This window comes from Salvelinus alpinus, chromosome 33 (genome assembly GCF_045679555.1).
Source record: "Salvelinus alpinus chromosome 33, SLU_Salpinus.1, whole genome shotgun sequence".
Classification (NCBI taxonomy): Eukaryota; Metazoa; Chordata; class Actinopteri; order Salmoniformes; family Salmonidae; genus Salvelinus; species Salvelinus alpinus.
Window position 1 is genome coordinate 13,673,171 of NC_092118.1, and position 18,975 is coordinate 13,692,145.

At 41.4% G+C, this 18,975-nt stretch overlaps 1 protein-coding gene across 4 annotated transcripts; it reads right to left on the reverse strand.

Annotated features, from left to right (window-relative positions):
- Nucleotides 1-415: 415 nt before the first annotated feature.
- Nucleotides 416-16,718, reverse strand: LOC139563109 (adhesion G-protein coupled receptor G5-like). 4 transcript variants are annotated; one of them, XM_071381391.1, is made up of 19 exons: nucleotides 15,779-16,718; nucleotides 13,276-15,639; nucleotides 12,895-13,014; nucleotides 12,749-12,794; nucleotides 12,265-12,623; nucleotides 8,962-12,085; nucleotides 8,439-8,507; nucleotides 6,807-7,043; nucleotides 6,477-6,651; nucleotides 6,240-6,390; nucleotides 4,798-4,920; nucleotides 4,515-4,634; nucleotides 3,594-3,633; nucleotides 3,276-3,391; nucleotides 3,061-3,179; nucleotides 2,577-2,845; nucleotides 2,353-2,458; nucleotides 1,861-2,150; nucleotides 416-1,620 (listed from the first exon to the last, which is right to left on the reverse strand). In XM_071381391.1, the coding sequence occupies exons 7-19, from the start codon at nucleotides 8,500-8,502 to the stop codon at nucleotides 1,496-1,498; spliced, it is 1,935 nt and encodes a 644-aa protein (XP_071237492.1). In that variant the 5' UTR covers nucleotides 8,503-8,507; nucleotides 8,962-12,085; nucleotides 12,265-12,623; nucleotides 12,749-12,794; nucleotides 12,895-13,014; nucleotides 13,276-15,639; nucleotides 15,779-16,718; the 3' UTR covers nucleotides 416-1,495. The 4 variants fall into 4 exon arrangements, with proteins under 4 accessions (XP_071237492.1, XP_071237494.1, XP_071237495.1 ...); XM_071381393.1 differs by having other exon boundaries at nucleotides 12,265-12,376; nucleotides 12,531-12,623; nucleotides 12,895-15,639; XM_071381394.1 differs by lacking the exons at nucleotides 12,749-12,794; nucleotides 12,895-13,014; nucleotides 13,276-15,639; nucleotides 15,779-16,718 and having other exon boundaries at nucleotides 12,265-12,736.
- Nucleotides 16,719-18,975: the final 2,257 nt, after the last annotated feature.

The following is an 18,975-nucleotide window of genomic DNA, read 5'->3' on the forward strand; positions in this document are numbered from 1 at the left end:
CAAGAGATAGATTGTGAAACTAATAATGACGAGGCTGTGTGAAAAGGTCTATCACATAAGCGTGCTTTGTCTCAACGTGTATTATGTGGGCTTTATCCTAAAATTCAGAAAAACCTAGGTAACAGTTTACGTTTTCTTGCACTATGTCATCAAGATCGCACAAACTCCCTTTGATGGTACATGGACTTTCTTCTTGTAAAACATTATAGGAACTAATTTGAAACAGGAAACTAAATCCTTTGGTTTGTCACTGGTTAATTATGCAACAGTCAGTTCAGCAACTTGAGATCGCATATTAATGAAGGTTGATAATCATAAACAACATACACTTCAAATGAAGTCATTCTCTCAAAGCACTTTCCCAATAAATACATTGGAATGATACAGAAGAAAATACATCAACACAACTTTATATATTTATTTATTTATTTAACTAGACAAGTCAGTTAACAAATTCTTATTTACAATGACGGCCTACCAAAAGGCAAAAGGCCTCCTGTGGGGACGGGATTTTAAAAAATGAATAAATATAAATATAGGACAAAACACACATCACGACAAGAGAGGCAACACAACACTACATAAAGAGAGACCTAAGACAACAACATAGCAAGGCGGCAACACATGACAACACAGCATGGTAGCAACACAACATGGTAGCAGCACAAAACATGGTACAAACATTATTGGGCACAGACAACAGCACAAAGGGCAAGAAGGTAGAGACAACAATACATCACGCAAAGCAGCCACAACTGTCAGTAAGAGTGTCCATGATTGAGTCTTTGAATGAAGAGATTGAGATAAAACTGTCCAGTTTGAGTGTTTGTTGCAGCTCGATCCAGTCGCCAGCTGCAGTGAACTGAAAAGACGGGCGACCCAGGGATGTGTGTGGGGACCTTTAACAGAATGTGACTGGCAGAACGGCTGTTGAATGTGGAGGATGAGGGCTGCAGTAGATATCTCAGATAGGGGGGAGTGAGGCCTAAGAGGGTTTTATAAATAAGCATCAACCAGTGGGTCTTGCAACGGGTATACAGAGATGACCAGTTTACAGAGGAGTATAGAGTGCAGTGATGTGTCCTATAATGAGCATTGGTGGCAAATCAGATGGCCGAATGGTAAAGAACATCTAGCCGCTTGAGAGAGCACCCTCACCTGCTGATCTATAAATGATGTCTCTCTAATCTAGCATGGGTAGGATGGTCATCTGAATCAGGGTTAGTTTGGTAGCTGGGGTGAAAGAAGAGCGATTACGATAGAGGAAACCAAGTCTAGATTTAACTTTAATCTGCAGCTTTGATATGTGCTGAGAGTGTACCGTCTAGCCATACTCCCAAGTACTTGTTTGAGGTGACTACCTCTTAGATGGCAAGGGGAATGATATTTGTGAAAGAGAAAGAAAGAGACAATGCACATGCCATTAGACACAAAGCAAAAACTCCCCTTGCCATCGAAGTAGATATGAGTGATCTCCATTGTGGACAGACATTGTTTACTGGTAGGGGTTGTTGCTAGGGAACATCTCCTCCTTGGGTTTGGCTGTAGAGGTGTTCAGAGCTGCTGATGTGCTCCTGTCTTTCCTGGCAGTGCCACAGATCCATAGGAATATAAAGAATCCTTAGAGAGAGAAACACAGACAGATCATCACCCAGACTCCACCCACACAGGTGCTCAATAATAGGTGCTTTCAAACTATTCAAGATCATGGGGCTGGTCACAGGGCCAATTTTCTCTACCTGTCACTCCTCTCCCTTTGTACATAATCTTATTTGATCTCCACTCTCTTCCCTTCACCCCCTCTACATCAGCTTTACTATCTCTTTCTGTCCCTGTCTTTCGTGATGTTCCCTGGGTCACCTTGGAGGGAGTTGAAAATGCTGAACAGGTAGAGGATGGGAAGGTTGACATAGCCATAGCTGAAGAAGGCCAGGCCCCAGGTGATGCCCAGCAGGCAGGTCAGACCCAGGACGGTGCAGATGTCCTTCCAGGCCAGGCTTGCCTTCCCAGGCTTGCCCTTACTGTCATAGCACTGCAGCTGGCAGATCCGGGTGGTCACCATTAACAGAATTCCAGAGTTAAAGACAAAGATGAGGGTGAAGTAGGCCAGGTTCATACCGTAGAAGAAGGGGATGTCCATGATCCAGCAGCTGCAGCAGAATTGTTTTAAATGCAGTGACACAGTGATTAAACAGAGATTCTATTGGACAAACTGCATCTGGTCTTTACCAAACACATAATCACCTTGTCCTTAACGTTCACCTATTGATCTCCACATTAGGAGCATAGCTATACTGTACATTGGGCCACCCATGAAATTGTATTGATAAGAGAAAGATAACATTTACTCACATTGTATTTGTCTGGTTAGTGTCTGCCATAGTAATTTTTGTAGGTCCATATAATGGTTTGATATCCTTGACTGCCAATGAAACTCCCACAATGATACCAGGGACCCCTGAACAGTGCACACACAGGATGAGTGTATTCACATATCTGACCCCGGTTCCATGTACGCAATGTCTTGTTCCACTATCTCTCACCTGAAAGAGCATGTTTATAACTGATTCACTTACCCCAGCCAATGGCAGACAGCTTGGCCATATAGTGTCGGTAGTAAGTGTTGAACACCTTGACCAGGAGGAGATACAGGTGGATCGCTTCAATGGCCATCCAGGTGAAACAGCTGAGGAGGCTGTAATGAATGGCCGCCGCAATGAAGATACACACGCCCCTGATGTTCAGGCTGGCCCCCCACTCGTTGAGCAGGAAAGAGGTGTTGAGCAGAAACAAAGCCCCGCTTAGTGACACGTGGATGCTGTTGGCGTTGTCCACCCTGGAGTTCCTAAAGTAAGGGTACAACAGTATCAGACAGCTGATATAACAGGGTGGAGAGATGACTAGTACGTGCGCAGTCATCTATACAGACGCAGGGATAAGTACACGGGCCATGCTGAAATAGACACGGGATGAAACATACAACGGAAGTGATCCAATTCAAAATTGAGAAAGAAGGAAAAAGTGGGCGCGTGACATTTTGGTGAGGTGGGGGTCACATACATGGTAAGGACGTAGGTGAGGAAGGATACGGCGGTGAAGAAGGCAGACAAGCCACAGCCAATATAGCTGATGTAAGACAAGACCTGCCAGTGCACACTGCCAATAGATAGGTCAGCGATCTGGAGGGGATAAGAATGGATAAGGCATGACGACTAACACCAGATGACATTTATGATAGAATGATGTAGATGAATGGATGGATATAAATTGCTCACCAGCAGCACGGCAAACGGCGTGGCGTGGTTACAGATACACTCCACCACACTGTCGTTGATCTTAGTAACACATCCATCCGTTTTCCAAAAGACAGTGTCTGGGAGGCTTATGTTCCCTTTTTGGAAGAGAATACCCTTTTTAGTCATTCACAAATGCAGTCGCTATGTGTACAGCTTATATTGTCATATGAGACAACAACAAAATGTTATGCAAAGGACTGTGGTATTCAAAGGACTGTGGTATGCAAAGGACTGTGGTATGCAAAGGACTGTAGTTGTATGCAAACACTGTTACTACTGGAACAGAAATATACCCACCATATTCATTGAAATATTGACATGACAGGCTGTAATTCACCTGTAGAGAAAAACCACTGATACGGTAATGCAATAATAGAATCATCGGTGAACTACAGTGAGAAACAAAAGTATTGGGACAGTGACACATTTTTGTTGATGTTTTGGCTCTGTTCTCCAGATTTGATGACAATGAGGTTAATGTGCAGACTGTCCGCTTTCATTTGAGGGTATTTTCATCCATATCGGGTGAACCGTCTATAAATAATAATAATGACAGGTGAGAACGTTACAGACGTACAAATATCATACCGCTATGACATGCTAAACTTTCACCATTAAAATAACAGGGGAGGGTAGCATTTTTGTGAGGGGAATGATATTTGTGCGTCTGTAACTTTCTCACTCATCATTATTCACGATTGATTCAGGACTATCCGTAATCATGGTAGCATCCACATTAATGTGTTAAAGTGTTTAGAAACATACTCTATTGTTATTTACAATAAAAGTGACTCCAAAGTGACACAATACATTATTTACCATTCCTTTCTATTGGGCACAAAGTAATCTGAAACGCAAACAAAACAAACAAGAAATGCATCCAACAAGTTTGTAGATTCACAAGCTTGATGTAATCATTGCGTGCTAGGAATATGGGACCAAATACTCAACTTTTGACTACTTTAATTAATACACATATAAATGAATTACTCTCAATACCTTTGGTCCCCTAAAATGGAGAGACTATGTACAAAAAGTGCTGTAATTTCTAAACAGTTCATCCGATATGGATGAAAATACCCTAAAATTAAAGCTGACAGTCTGAACTTTAACCTCATAGTCATTGGCTCTGTACTCATAGTTCTGGAGTACAGAGCCAAAAACACCAAAAATGTTGTTTTGTACAGGAACATCCTAAATCGTATGATGACAATTTACTGGTATTATAGTGTCAAGCAATTTGAACTTCATCTTCAGTGGAGTGGTCAAGTTCTCAAGTCGTCTGCCGCCATCCACCTCTATCCGCATGACCCTGGTTCTCACGAGTTCCTCTTTAAACTGGATAGAAGAGGGTGATAATGACTTGGAGGATTATGAGGGTTGCGATTTCATGAAAGCCTCGTCCATCAAATCACAAAATGTTTAATTTATTTAAATTGATTGAATTGGAAGAATGATTGAATTGAATTATAGAATAGATGCACTATATGAGAAGTCCTACCAAGAACTGATTGGGTGATTTATAGGTGACCACGGCCACTTTCCTCTTCCCCTCTGGGATGTTCTGGAGTGCATCAATAGGGATCCATATTTCCGAAATGTAAGAGTTGTTCTCAGGGAGATGCTAAAGGATTTCAGCGAGAAAATAAGTACCGTGCTGACATACTATACTCATTCTCATTAGAGGGTCCCCTTCTGCAGTCAGAGTATTACAATATGTACATAAAATATACACAGACAACATATTTATTCAGGACATATAATACCGTTCAAAAGTTTGGGGTCACTTAGAAATGTCCTTGTTTTTGAAAGAAAAGCACAGTTTTTGTCCATTAAATTAACATCAAATTGATCAGAAATACAGTAAAGACATTGCTAATGTTGTAAATGACTATTGTAGCTGGAAACGGATGATTTTTTATGATTTTTTAAAATATCTACATAGGCATTATCAGCAACCATCAGTCCTGTGTTCCAATGGCACGTTGTGCTAGCTAATCCAAGTTTATAATTTTAAAAGGATAATTGATCATTAGAAAACCCTTTTCGCAATTATGTTAGCTGATTAATGAAGCAATAAAACTAGCCTTCTTTAGACTAGTTGAGTAAATGGAGCATCAGCATTTGTGGGTTCGATTACAGGCTCAAAATGGCCAGAAACAATTAACTTTCTTCTGAAACTCATCAGTCTATTCTTGTTCTGAGAAATGAAGGCTATTCCATGCGAGAAACTGCCAAGAAACTGAAGATATCGTACAACGCTGTGTACTAGTCCCTTCACAGAACAGCGCAAACTGGCTTTAACCAGAATAGAAAGAGGAGTGGGAGGCCCCGGTACACAACTGAGCAAGAGGACAAGTACATTAGAGTGTCTAGTTTGAGAAACAGACGCCTCACAAGTCCTCAACTGGCAGCTTCATTAAATAGTACTCGCAAAACACCAGTCTCAACGTCAACAGTGAAGAGGCAACTCCGGGATGCTGGCCTTCTAGGCCAGTTTTATTGCTTCTGTAATCAGCATGACAGTTTTTAGCTGTTCTAACATAATTGCAAAAGGATTTTCTAATGGTCAATTTGCCTTTTAAAATGATAAACTTGGACTAGCTAACACAATGTGCCATTGGAACACAGGAGTGATGGTTGCTGATAACGGGCCTCTGTACACCTATGTAGATATTCCATTAAAAATCATCTGTTTCCAGCTACAATAGTCATTTATAACATTAACAATGTCTACACTCTATTTCTGATCAATTTAATGTTATTTTAATGGCCAACATATTTGCTTTTCTTTCAATAACAAGAACATTTCTAAGTGACCCCAAACTTTTGTACGGTAGTGTATACATTTGGCATTTACACATGCTCTATAGGTTGGGTACCTCTCTGACCTCAATCTGAAACAAGATGCCCAAACACAAACCCAGATAAAAGCAGCCCTACCTCTGGAACTTTTATGTGCAGCATCTTGTCATCAGCACTGGTTAGGTTGGCCAGGTTGAACACAGTCAGAGCCAGATCCCTGAGGTCGTAGTACACAGACTCTCCAGTGAATGAGATGTTCATGATCCTGTGTATGAGGCCCCGTTCAGCGCTGCAAGTACAGCACAGATACAGGGCAGGTTATCAAAGTTACGTCTCTGTCAGAAGTAAATGGAAATAGGTTGGCTGGTTACTTACCCAATAAACATCATCCTCATGGTCAGATTGTTATTAAACAGGTCTGCACACATACTTCGTATGTTCAAGATCCTTCTAAGTTCCTTTGGACCTTCACTGGGATGGTCTTGTATATCTCTCACCAGGGCATTGATCGCTGTCTCTGTACAATTGGTGACTTCACACGTGGATGAAGCTGAGGGACAAAAAAAGAGCCTTGTACTAACATTACAGTTTAGGAGGGGTTATATCAAACCTATGACATTACAGAGGAATCACAGCTACAGTTTCACATTTCATCCAGAATTTCTATATTGTGAATATACAAACAAAATAAGTTGACTTGCTCACATATGTTGAAGATGAACTTGCTGATTGAGTTATTGACCAAAGAAATCGGCACCGTCCGACAGTCAGTTAGGTTAATTGAGGTCACATTCATTGAGGTGCAATCAACATAGCTTTCACTGGACGCCCAATAGCATTTCAAAGTATCCTCAGCTTTATCGTTGATGGTGATCTTCTCTTGTAGAATCTTTATTGCCATTGAAATCACCCCAGTTGTGGTGTTTAAATAAAAGGTATTGTCTATGGAAATGAAATAGCATGTATTATTATCATTTGGTTGATATCCCATAATTCAAATGAGGAGTTACACCAACCATGAACGGGGTTATTTACAACTTTTTGCCTAATTATTACAACAGTATAAAATAATACGCCAATTGTACCAATATCAAATCAAACTTTATTTGACACATGCGCCGAATACAACAAGTGTAGACCTTACCGTGAAATGCTTCCTTAACCAACAGCGCAGTTCAAGAAGAGTTAAGAAAATATTTACCAAATAAACTAAAGTAAAAAATAATAAAATAACAATAACGAGGCTATATACAGGGGGTACCGGTACCGAGTCAGTGTGTGGGGGTACAGGTTAGAGGTAATTTGTACATGTAGGTAGGGGTGAAGTGACTATGCAAAGATAATAAACAGCGAGTAGCAGCTGGGGGGGGGGGGGGTGTCAATGTAAATAGTCTGGTGGCCATTTGATCAATTGTTCAGCAGTTTTATGGCTTGGGGGTAGAAGCTGTTAGCCTTTTGGTCCTGGACTTGGCGCTCCGGTACTGCTTGCCGTGCGGTAGCAGAGAAAACACTCTATGACTTGGGTGACTGGAATCTCTGACAATTTTATGAGCTTTCCTCTGACACTGCATATTATATAGGTCCTGGATGGCAGGAAGCTTGGCCCCAGTGATGTACTGGACCGTACGCACTACTCTCTGTAGTGACTTACGGTCAGATGCCGAGCAGTTGCCATACCAGGCGGGGATGCAACCGGTCAGGATGCTCTCAATGGTGCAGCTGTAGAACTGTTTGAGGATCTGGGGACCCATGCCAAATCTTTTCAGTCTCCTGAGGGGGAAAATGTTTTGTCGTGCCCTCTTCACAACTGTCTTGGTGTGTCAGGACCATGATAGTTCATTGGTGATGTGGACACCAAGGAACTTGAAACTCTCGACCCGCTCCACTACAGCTCCGTTAATGTTAATGGAGGCCTGTTCGGCCCGCCTTTTCCTGTAGTCCACGATCAGGTCCTTTGTCTTGCTCACATTGAGGGAGAGGTTGTTGTCCTGGCACCACACTGCCAGTTCTCTGACCTCCTCCCTATAGGCTGTCTCATCGTTGTCAGTGATCAATATCAACACAAATCAAGTGTACTTAAGTCCTCCCTATCAATACTTTATACAATATTTGGTCCACAGGAGGTTGGTGGCACCTTAATTGGGGAGGACGGGCTCGTGGTAATGACTGGAGCGGAATAGGTGGAATGGTAGCAAATACATCAAACACATGGTTTCCATTCCATTAGCTCTGTTCCACCCATTATTATGAGCCATCCTCCCCTCAGCAGCCTCCACTGATTTGGTCCCACAGTGCATTAAAATGAAACACAGTTTGAGTTCATTAGTGTGTTAGTACCTGAATTTGAGCAATTCATAGCCAGTGTTCCAGATATCAGTAGGAGTAGATGCAGAGGAAACATTGTGGCTGTTTTAAGGGTAGAACAGTACAAAATATGAATGACAAAAACATACATTACAAAGTCATCCTTGTCTTCAACATACTGTCATAGCCCTTACCACTCATTCAACATCACACTCAGTAAAGTACACTATACAGCCTGAGAATTACATTTCAGCTTGACACCTAGGCTAACACTACTTAATACCACAACGTATGCCTAACACATTCTGTTTGTTTTCAACAATGCGTCAGCACTAACAAAACCTAGCCATGCTTTCTGATTATCAACACAGTGATGTCTGCTTATTACCAGACATATCATTTTGCCATCACTCAGGTAAAATACCGACACAACATTATCAAGTTAAATAAAGGTTAAAAATTTTTTTTTTTTTAAATCTACTCAATGGCTGAACTTTACAACGACAAAATATAATTGAATCATATTCCTCACACACAAACACATACACTTACTTACATGCTAGGAGTTGATTTCACTCACAATTTGATGTCCTTTTGGGGTGAGAAAATGGTCCGTCAAACCACTGTGTGCTTGGTAGAGAGAACACAATAAAATCCCTTCTCTTCTAATGTTAGCTTATGTCATGATTGTTCATGGTCATATATCATTTTGTGACTGCAAAATGTACGTTTATGTTACCTTTAGAGGAACCTGGTGGCATTGCATTTGTTTTATGCAAATCTAGTCCGAACTTCAGCTTGCTCGAGCCGAGCATCAATGAATAGGCTATAGTTCAGCTTACGTCAACATATGTATTTTCTGTGGCAGTTTTATCAACTAGTGAGGGATAGGATCTCACAGCATTACATCAGATCCTGTCGGCTCACATGATTTATAGTTGAACAAACCACACACGAAAATAGTACTGATAACACCTTCCTTCATTCCATAACTAAACAATGACATGCTATTGTATTGGTACAAAACAAGTGGGTGGTTTGTAGACACTTTCGAAGGTCCACAGTTTAGAGCAAGTATTCTCTAAATAAAAAATCTCAATAAAGTTTGAAATGAACATTGATAACAATAGTGCTGGATTGGTTGACAACAGACTTTTGTTCTCAGGCAGATCTGGTATTGATAATGTGAGTGTCACTGCCAGGTTGGCTGTCCTCAGTCTTCCATTTGAACACACAAAACCAGAGGAAGATGAAAAAAACGTACAAAAGAAGATGACACATTTTACTCTTCGAGACAGAACTTCATTACAGTATTCAGTCGACCTCTCACAACCCACACAATATATTCCAAATGTCAATACAATACAAAGTTGTCATTTTCTGTAAAAGCTGTAAAAGCACTACAAACAACTTCCAGAAGGTTTAAAATGTGTTGCAAGTGTTGGTGAGTTCACACAAAACGTGAAAAAGTGGTTCATGGAACAGCAGGGTATGAACCTTTTTTGTTGCTGTTTGTACTATTTGGTTGTTTGTATCAAATCAAATCAAATTGTATTTGTCACATCCGTCGAATACAACAGTTGTAATCCTTACAGTGAAATGCTTACTTACAAGCCCTTAACCAACAATGCTTTAAGAAGTTAAGAAGAAAAATGTGTTCAGTAAAAAATAGATAAGTAGAAAAATGTAAAATAAAAGTAACAAATAATTAAACAGCAGCAGTAAAATAACAATAGTAAGGCTATACAGTATACAGGGGGTACCAGTACAGAGTCAATGTGCGGGGGCACCGGTTAGTCGAGGTAATTGAGGTAATATGATCTGATCTGTTTCACCTGTCTTTGTGTTTGTCTCCACCCCCCTCCAGGTGTCGCCCATCTTCCCCATTATCCCTAGTACCTTAGTTCTCTGTCTGTTGCCAGTTTATTTTGTTTGTCAAGCCTACCAGCGTTTTCCCCCTTGCTTCTGTCTGTTTCTGTACATGTAGGTAGAATTAAAGTGACCATGCATAGATAATAAACAGAGAGTAGCAGCAGCGTAAAAGAGGGGTCTGGGTAGCCCTTTGATTAGCTGTTCAGGAGTTTTAAGGCTTGGGAATAGAAGCTGTTAAGAAGCCTTTTGGACCTAGACTTGGCACTCCAGAGGGCATAGAGTGATTTCTTATAAGCTTCCGGGTTAGTGTCCCGCTCCTTGAAAGCGGCAGCTCTACCCTTTAGCTCACTGATGTGGTGTACTCCTCAATGTCATCAGAAGAATCCAGGAACATATTCCAGTTTGTGCTAGCAAAACAGTCCTGTACACCACATCATCTGCTTCATCTGACCACTTCCATGTTGACTGAGTCACTGGTGCATCCTGCTTTAGTTTTTGTTTGTAAGCAGGAATCAGGAGGATAGAATTATGGTCAGATTTTCCAAATGGAGGGCGGGGGAGAGCTTTGTATGCGTCTCTGTGTGTGGAGTAAAGGTGGTCTAGAATTCTTTCCCCTCTGGTTGCACATTTAACATGCTGGTAGAAATTAGGTTAAACGGATTTGAGTTTCCCTGCATTAAAGTCCCCGGCCACTAGGAGCGCCGCCTCTGGATGAGCGTTTTCCTGTTTGCTTATGGCCGTATACAGCTCATTGAGTGCGGTCTTAGCGCCAGCATCGGTTAGTGGTGGTATGTAGACAGGTACGAAAAATACAGATGAAAACTCTCTTGGTAAATAGTGTGGTCTACAGCTCATCATGAGGTACTCTACCTCAGGCGAGCAAAACCTTGAGACTTCCTTAGATTTCATGCACCAGCTGTTGTTTACAAAAAATACATAGACATCCACTCATTTTCTTACCAGAGGCTGCTGTTCTATCCTGCCGAAGAAGCTTAAAACCCGCCAGCTGTATGTTATTCATATCGTCGTTCAGCCACGACTCGGTGAAACATAAGATATTGCAGTTTTTAATGTCCCATTGGTAGGGTATACGTGATCGTAGTTCGTCTATTTTATTATGGATTGATTGTACATTTGCTACTAGGACCGAAGGTAAAGGTAGATTACCCTTTCGGCGACGGATCCTAACAAGGCACCCGGATCTTCATCCACGATACCTCCGTCTCTTTCTCCTGTGAATTACGGGGATAAGGGCCTTGTCGGGCATCTGTAGTAAATCCTTCCCGTCCGACTCGTTGAAGAAAAACTATTCCTCCAGTACGGGGTGAGTAATCTCTGTCCTGATATCTAGAAGCTCTTTTCGGTCATAAGACACGGTGGCAGAAACATTATGTACAAAATAACTTACAAATAAAAACATTCACAATAGCACAATTGGTTACGGGATTGTAAAACGACAGCCATCTCGTACGGCACCGTTATTATTGCTTACTGTTTACAGTCATACAACCAGTTTCAGGTTGTAAAGTGCAATCTCACCCCATCCTGCCAGGCTCAGTTTGAGCAGGTATCTCCTGACATTGATGTTGAAGACACGGACCAGCAACAGGTAAAGGTGGAAGCCTTCGATTGCTGTCCATGTGAAGGTGGCCAGTAGAGAGTAATGCAGAAGGACAGCAACATAGATACATGGCCCAGAGGAGGATGATGCTGCTTCCTGCTAGCTGGGCAGGAAGTGCAGGTTGAGGAGGATCAGGGCCACAGACAGGTTGATATGCACCTTCAGGGAGATGTCTGTGCATGTACCGCTGAACAATGGAATAGAGAAAGAGTATGGTGAAAACAACGTCCGTTGCTTTAAAAATGTAATTTAATCTGCTCCCTCCATTTCATGTACATCTTGGTGTCACTTTCTGATGACGTCAAACTTATGACAAACCAGGGGTTCCTGTGAGGAGCTGACCATGACGCCCAGAGTGTGACATACCTTTGAGTGGCCCACAGAAAGATTGTGACCACCAGGAAGAACAGAGACAGACTGCAGCCAATCAGAGTGATGTAGCTTAGGATCCCCTGATCGCTTTCAGAGATGGAGACACCTAAACGCAGGAAAATACAACTACTGCTACAGTGTATCTTAGTAGATGGGTATACTTCACTGACTTTTGTTTTTATTCTCTTCCACTTAAGAAGAGTGCTTATGCTGTGATAAGGAAACGAAGGAAGGACTGTGGTCGTTGTAAAGTTGTCTACCATCAGCACAGCAAAATATGAAGTGGTCACATGAGCACACCACACGGCCCTCGTCTCTCTTCCACTCTGTGGTGCAGTCATCCTGGTAGAACTCTAAACATTCATTTGTACAGAGGAAACACAGCCATGTGATATCACATGAATTGATACCTTAAGGGTATAAAAAGTTTCATAACAGTATTATAATGAGTAATATAACATTTCATATTGGCACTTACCGTTGGTTGAAAAATTAAAGCATTGACAAGATGGTTGTTTGTCAGCCTATGAACAACAACAGAAATGAGTCATCTAAGTTTATATTCTTGCCACTATCACAGTCATAGAACTGGTGTAGGTAGCTGAGAGTTGATATTGCACTCACCTGACTTTCCAATGTGGGGCTCTGTAGAGGCATGGAGAAGTTGATCTTGTCCTGCAGACCTGAAACTGTCTTCATGCTCACAGCCAGACCTACTACTTGGCCATCAAGAAGCCCCAATGGCTAGAGGAACGTTTCAAAATATGGCTAAACTGAAATAATTAAGCATGGTACTAAAAACCCACACAGGCACACACACGCATGCATGCACGCACCATGCACACACACACACACACACACACACACACACACACACACACACACACACACACACACACACACACACACACACACACACACACACACACACACACACACACACACACACACACACACACACACACACACACACACACACACACACACACACACACACACACCTACCCCATATTTTTCTGGTGAGGTAATCATGCAGAAGATGATGGTATCTTTGGCTTTCAGGAGCTCTTTGGGCAGGTGGACCTTGACGGTAGTGTTGGCCACATGGTCACTGTCTGATGTTACCTAGGTAAAATGGATGATAAAAAAATATATATATTATTTAACCTTTATCAGTTAAGTCAGTTAAGAACAAATTCTAATTTACAATGACAGCCTACCGGGGAACAGTGGGTTAACTGCCTTGTTCAGGGGCAGAACGACAGATTTTTACCTTGTCAGCTTGGGGATTTGATCTAACCACTCTCTAACCACTAGGCTACCTACAGAGTTCACTATTTCTGTAAAACTGAACTCTATCATGATGTCATCCCCATCTCAAATCATTCCCCCGCCCCAAATGTCATACCTCAAATATTATATTAGTATTTACATTCAAATGATATACAGTTGAAGTCGGAAGTTTACATACACCTTAGCCAAATACATTTAAACTCAGTTTTTTCTGACAATTTAATTTCTGACATTTAATCGTAGTAAGAATTCCCTGTCTTAGGTCAGTTGGGATCACCACTTTATTTTAAGAATGTGAAATGTCTGAATAATAGTAGAGAGAATGATTTATTTCAGCTATTATTTCTTTCATCACATTGCCAGTGGGTCAGAAGTTTACATACACTCAATTAGTATTTGGTAGCATTGCCTTTAAATTGTTTAACTTGGGTCAAACGTTTCGGGTAGCCTTCCACAGGCTTTCCACAATAAGTTGGGTGAATTTTGGCCCAAGCTTTAACTTCCTGACTGATGTCTTGAGATGTTGCTTCAATATTTCCACATAATTTTCCGTCCTCATGATGCCATCTATTTTGTGAAGTGCACCAGTCCCTCCTGCAGCAAAGCACCCCCACAACATGATGCTGCCACCCCCGTGCTTCACGGTTGAGATGGTGTTCTTTGGCTTGCAAGCCTCCCCCTTTTCCTCCAAACATAACGATGTTCGTTATGTCCAAACAGTTCCATTTTGGTTTCATCAGAACAGAGGACATTTCTCCAAAAAGTACGATCTTTGTCCCCATGTGCAGTTACAAACCGTAGTCTGGCTTTTTTTTTATGGCGGTTTTGGAGCAGTGGCTTCTTCCTTGCTGAGCGGCCTTTCAGGTTATGTCAATATAGGACTTGTTTTACTGTGGATATAGATACTTTTGTACCGGTTTCCTCCAGCATCTTCACAAGGTCCTTTGCTGTTGTTCTGGGATTGATTTGCACTTTTCGGACCAAAGTACGTTCATCTCTAGGAGACAGAACGTGTCTCCTTCTTGAGTGGTATGACGGCTGCGTGGTCCCATGGTGTTTATACTTGCGTACTATTGCTTGTACAAATGAACGTGGTACCTTCAGGCATTTGGAAATTGCTCCCAAGGATGAACCAGACTTGTAAAGGTCTACAATTGTTTTTCTGAGGTCTTGGCTGATTTCTTTTGATTTTCCCATGATGTCAAGCAGAGAGGCACTGAGTTTGAAGGTATGCCTTGAAATACATCCACAGGTACACCTCCATTTGACTCAAATAATGTCAATTAGCCTAACAGAAGCTTCTAAAGCCATGACATAATTTTCTGGAATTTTCCAAGCTGTTTAAAGGCACAGTCAACTTAGTGTATGTAAACGTCTGACCGACTGGAATTGTGATACTGTGAATTATAAGTGAAATAATCTGTCTGTAAACAATTGTTGGAAAAATTACTTGTGTCATGCACAAAGTAGATATCCTAACCGACTTGCCAAAACTATAGTTTGTTAACAAGACATTTGTGGAGTGGTTGAAAAACGAGTTTTAATGACTCCAACCTAAGTGTATGTAAACTTCCGACTTCAACTGTATTTGCATGTGACGCGGTTCTCAGGTTTGAAGTTTATTGAGATTAATCTTGTCATGGAGGCCGAGCTGAGCGCTTTCAGCTAGATGGGCCAGCCGCAAAGTCAAATTGGCTATATCGTAAAATGTTTTATAAAAACAAATTTAAGGTTAGGGTTAGGCATACGGGTTAGCAGTGTGGTTAAGGTTCGGGTTAAGATTTGGGAGGTTTAAAGTCAGATTTTATAACTTTGTGTGGCTAAGGCAGCTAGTGACCATTCTGCAGAACTGCCTCCAGGACAACATTCATCCCATTCCCAATAAATGCCAAACTGCACGTGGTTTACAGAAAACTGTGTCTAAACTTCCTCAAGCATTTCATTGTGGGTCACTGTCATCTTGCCGCTTCTCGAGTGGCCCCCCTGAATATGTGGGCCACAAGCCTCTCAACAATGATTGAAGTCGTCTCATTCAAAGCTGTGTTTTCAAGAACCCTTTCTAGTTTCTCCACAGATCTGTAAGGAAAGCACAGACAAACATGATACGTATTCCTTGAGGTTCAGCAAACATACAGATGTCAATACCAGATTTGGAGTGTATAAAATGTATGAGATATATAATCTATATTATCTTGCTAAATAATTTGATGCATACTTAAAAATAGTGCTGAGGTTCTCCGTCTTAAACTGCTCATTGACAACTTCCATCCAGCATCTTGCACCATCCACATCGACTACAGACGGAACGTAAGATAGAACTGTACAAACAATACGATTCATGAGAAATCTGAGTTCATTATATTTGTTTAAAATAAAATGTACATTTGATGCAAAATCAGGAAATCAAAGTGATAAAACTAGGCAACAGAAAATCCGTAACATAATAATCAAGTTCATACAATTTAACTTTTTAAGTCAGCAGGTTAACTCATATTTGTAAGCTAACTTGAGTGTAGTTGGAGCACGAATGTTTTTTTCCTTCGTTCATAGAGAGACCTCCTGTGAGCAGAACCACGTTGTAGAAAAACCTGTGGGTAAAAGTCAAACACGAGGTGCAAAGACATCCCCTACTCTACTATTCTGACTATTTATCTGATATCACATATTGGTTGAATCAATCCTCCTGGTGTTGCAATGCCCAAATATTCTAACTCAACTTCACACTGTCTCTGTATTGCACCAATAGAGTAGCCAATGTGTTAAAGACCTATACTTGAATCCAGTGAAAATGGTCAGTCACAAAATATTTCTTTGCCTTTATTTCAGAAACAATCCATTTTAATACAACCAAATTCAATCTCATCACCTATGCATCTTTCATGTGACCTTACAGTAAATGGCCCTCAAGCAAGGTAAGAGGAAATGCTGCTATAATTGTGTAAATAACCCATCTTCTCACTTACCTGTCACCACTGAATACTAGTTGTAAATACTCAAATTGAATCAAATTAATGCAATTATGATTATTGTAGCAATACATCTTTGGGTGTAGTAATAACCATGTGTCTCAAAGTCAAAGTAGAACGTACCTATCAACCTGGGAAGTCAAGGTTCAGGGTAAAAGTATTGAAATATTATTAGAACAGAACATGGGTCCTAACGAAGGCACTCAAAGAAGTGCAGAGGAAGAAGAGAGGTGTATATGCATTCTAAGGAAGTGATGTGTGAGCAAATAGAATCAAAGAGGAAGTAGATACAGTATATGACAGATACTTACACAGTTTGACTGTGTTGTTTCGACTTATACCCCTGCTGTACACTTACCTGCGCATTGACATTCTTTCATCACTGTCATGTGGTCTATGACAAACAAACTTAAATGCCAAACAAACGTAAACAGAGGTTGTTTGTTCTAGCTGCTGGGTTAGCACTATTATAGGAGGTCTGTCATAATAGTAGACACTGCCCTAGAGAAGGTGTTTTCTTTGGACTGATATTCCACAGCCAGTAATGATTAGAGGACTCTGGCTGGCTAAACCACTGGGGAGATATTATATTTTTCCAAGTAAAATCCTCTTTCCCCTGGCTTTCACTTTATTGAGGCTCAATACAAAATCCTGTAATGCGTTTTGGTTTGCATTGGTCATTGCATAAGGCTTTGGCTGACTTGTAAGTGTGAATGCTCACTTAGGAGCGGCAGGAAGAAAAAAAAACATTTTCTGATGATTCATTTGATCATCGCTATCATCACCATCACAACCATAGAGTCTTCATTTTACACTGGTAACCGACCTCTCCAATGAATCACAGTCTACCTATGACACAAGACAGCCACGCCGATGATGCCGAGCCATCGTTCATGGCTACTACAGGTCACACCTGACTGAGAGTCAATGCCAGTAGAGGGCGCCCAGAGATAACCAAATCTCTCTCAACTCTACTGAAGCCGTTTCAAGGTAAAGTTACATGGCCCGCATTTACCAAGTGTCTCAGAGTAGGAGTGCTGATCTAGCATAAGGTGGTCTCTGTCCATAATAATCTCATTCATTATGATATAAAAGGCAAAACTGAACCTCTATCAGCACTCCTACTCTGAGAGGCTTAATAAATACGGGCCCTATTAGGGACAGAAACACAGGTCCTAGTCCTCCCCAGTAGCCATACATACCCAGTGTACAGCTGTGGCCATTCATTCCAGCCACATCTTTGTTTTGTCACTTAGTCCACTCTGGACACTGCTTTATCAATCAGCATGTTTAGCGGCTGGCTGGACACATGGGACGGGAGGCCACATTCTCAGGTGGTGGTGCACATGCACACCGCAGACACAGAGGTCCTTGCTCTGCTCATGTTTAAAATGACTAACCTACTATGTTATTGCAAGCAATAACATATGTAGCTACATCAGTAGCGTACAGCAGTTTCACAGGGGCCCCTGCAAGGTATACGTTTTTTGGGGGGAAACGGCTATCTTCCTGCAATTCTACACATTTTGCCATGGGGTAAAGAGAAAAATGTACAGTTTTATAGCTAATCTCATGCTATTTTACACATTTTGCAATGAGGTTGAGAGAATTTAGCATTTTTAAAGCTCATTTCCTGTAATTATACACATATTTCCATGGGGCAGAGAGAATGCAGGATGTGTGGTACGCCAGTGAGCTACATCCCGTGCATCAAATGTGATGACACTGCCTGTGTACTCTGTGGTGAGACTGAGGCAATATCCAATAAAGGTGAACTTCCTGTTATTAGGCAGGCGAGGATATAACCAGAATGTGCCTCCTTTGTTGGAAAGCAGCCTTACTCGTGGAGAGGAGGTATTGGGCTGCTTACTGAGGTATGAATCCACTTTCTTTGGGGAGGACTGCTCCATTGACCCTACAGACATTTCTGTCCCCAGCTGCCATTAGGCAGAAGTCAGGACAGGACATAGGTTAGTCAAAGGAGTTGGCTGAATGTGACAGAACTAATAAGAGTCCACTCTGGACTGTCTCTGTCCAGCTGTTGGCACACATTTCCTCTGCTACTGGCTTGTTGTTGACAATCATGAGTGCTCTGCCTGGCTGCTGCTAGTCCCTTCCTGAGGCATTCAATTTTGGTATAGACTATGAATAATATATTTAATAATAGAGGGGCCCCAAAAAATCATAAAGTAGGCCTACTAAAGCGTTATCTCGTTCACCATGACACTTCTGCCAATGGTCAATTAGGCTAGAGAGGTGAATCGAAGTTTTAGAGCTACCAGGCAGTAGGCCTACAGTATAATCATTTTCAGGGCTAGGCTATTTGTTAATTCCAACTATTGTGAGGATTGAAATTGCATTTACCATTTATCGCTTGAGTTAAATAAAAATACTTAAAAGTATATTCGGTGACTCTGAATCACATTTTATCCTGATACCAGATTCG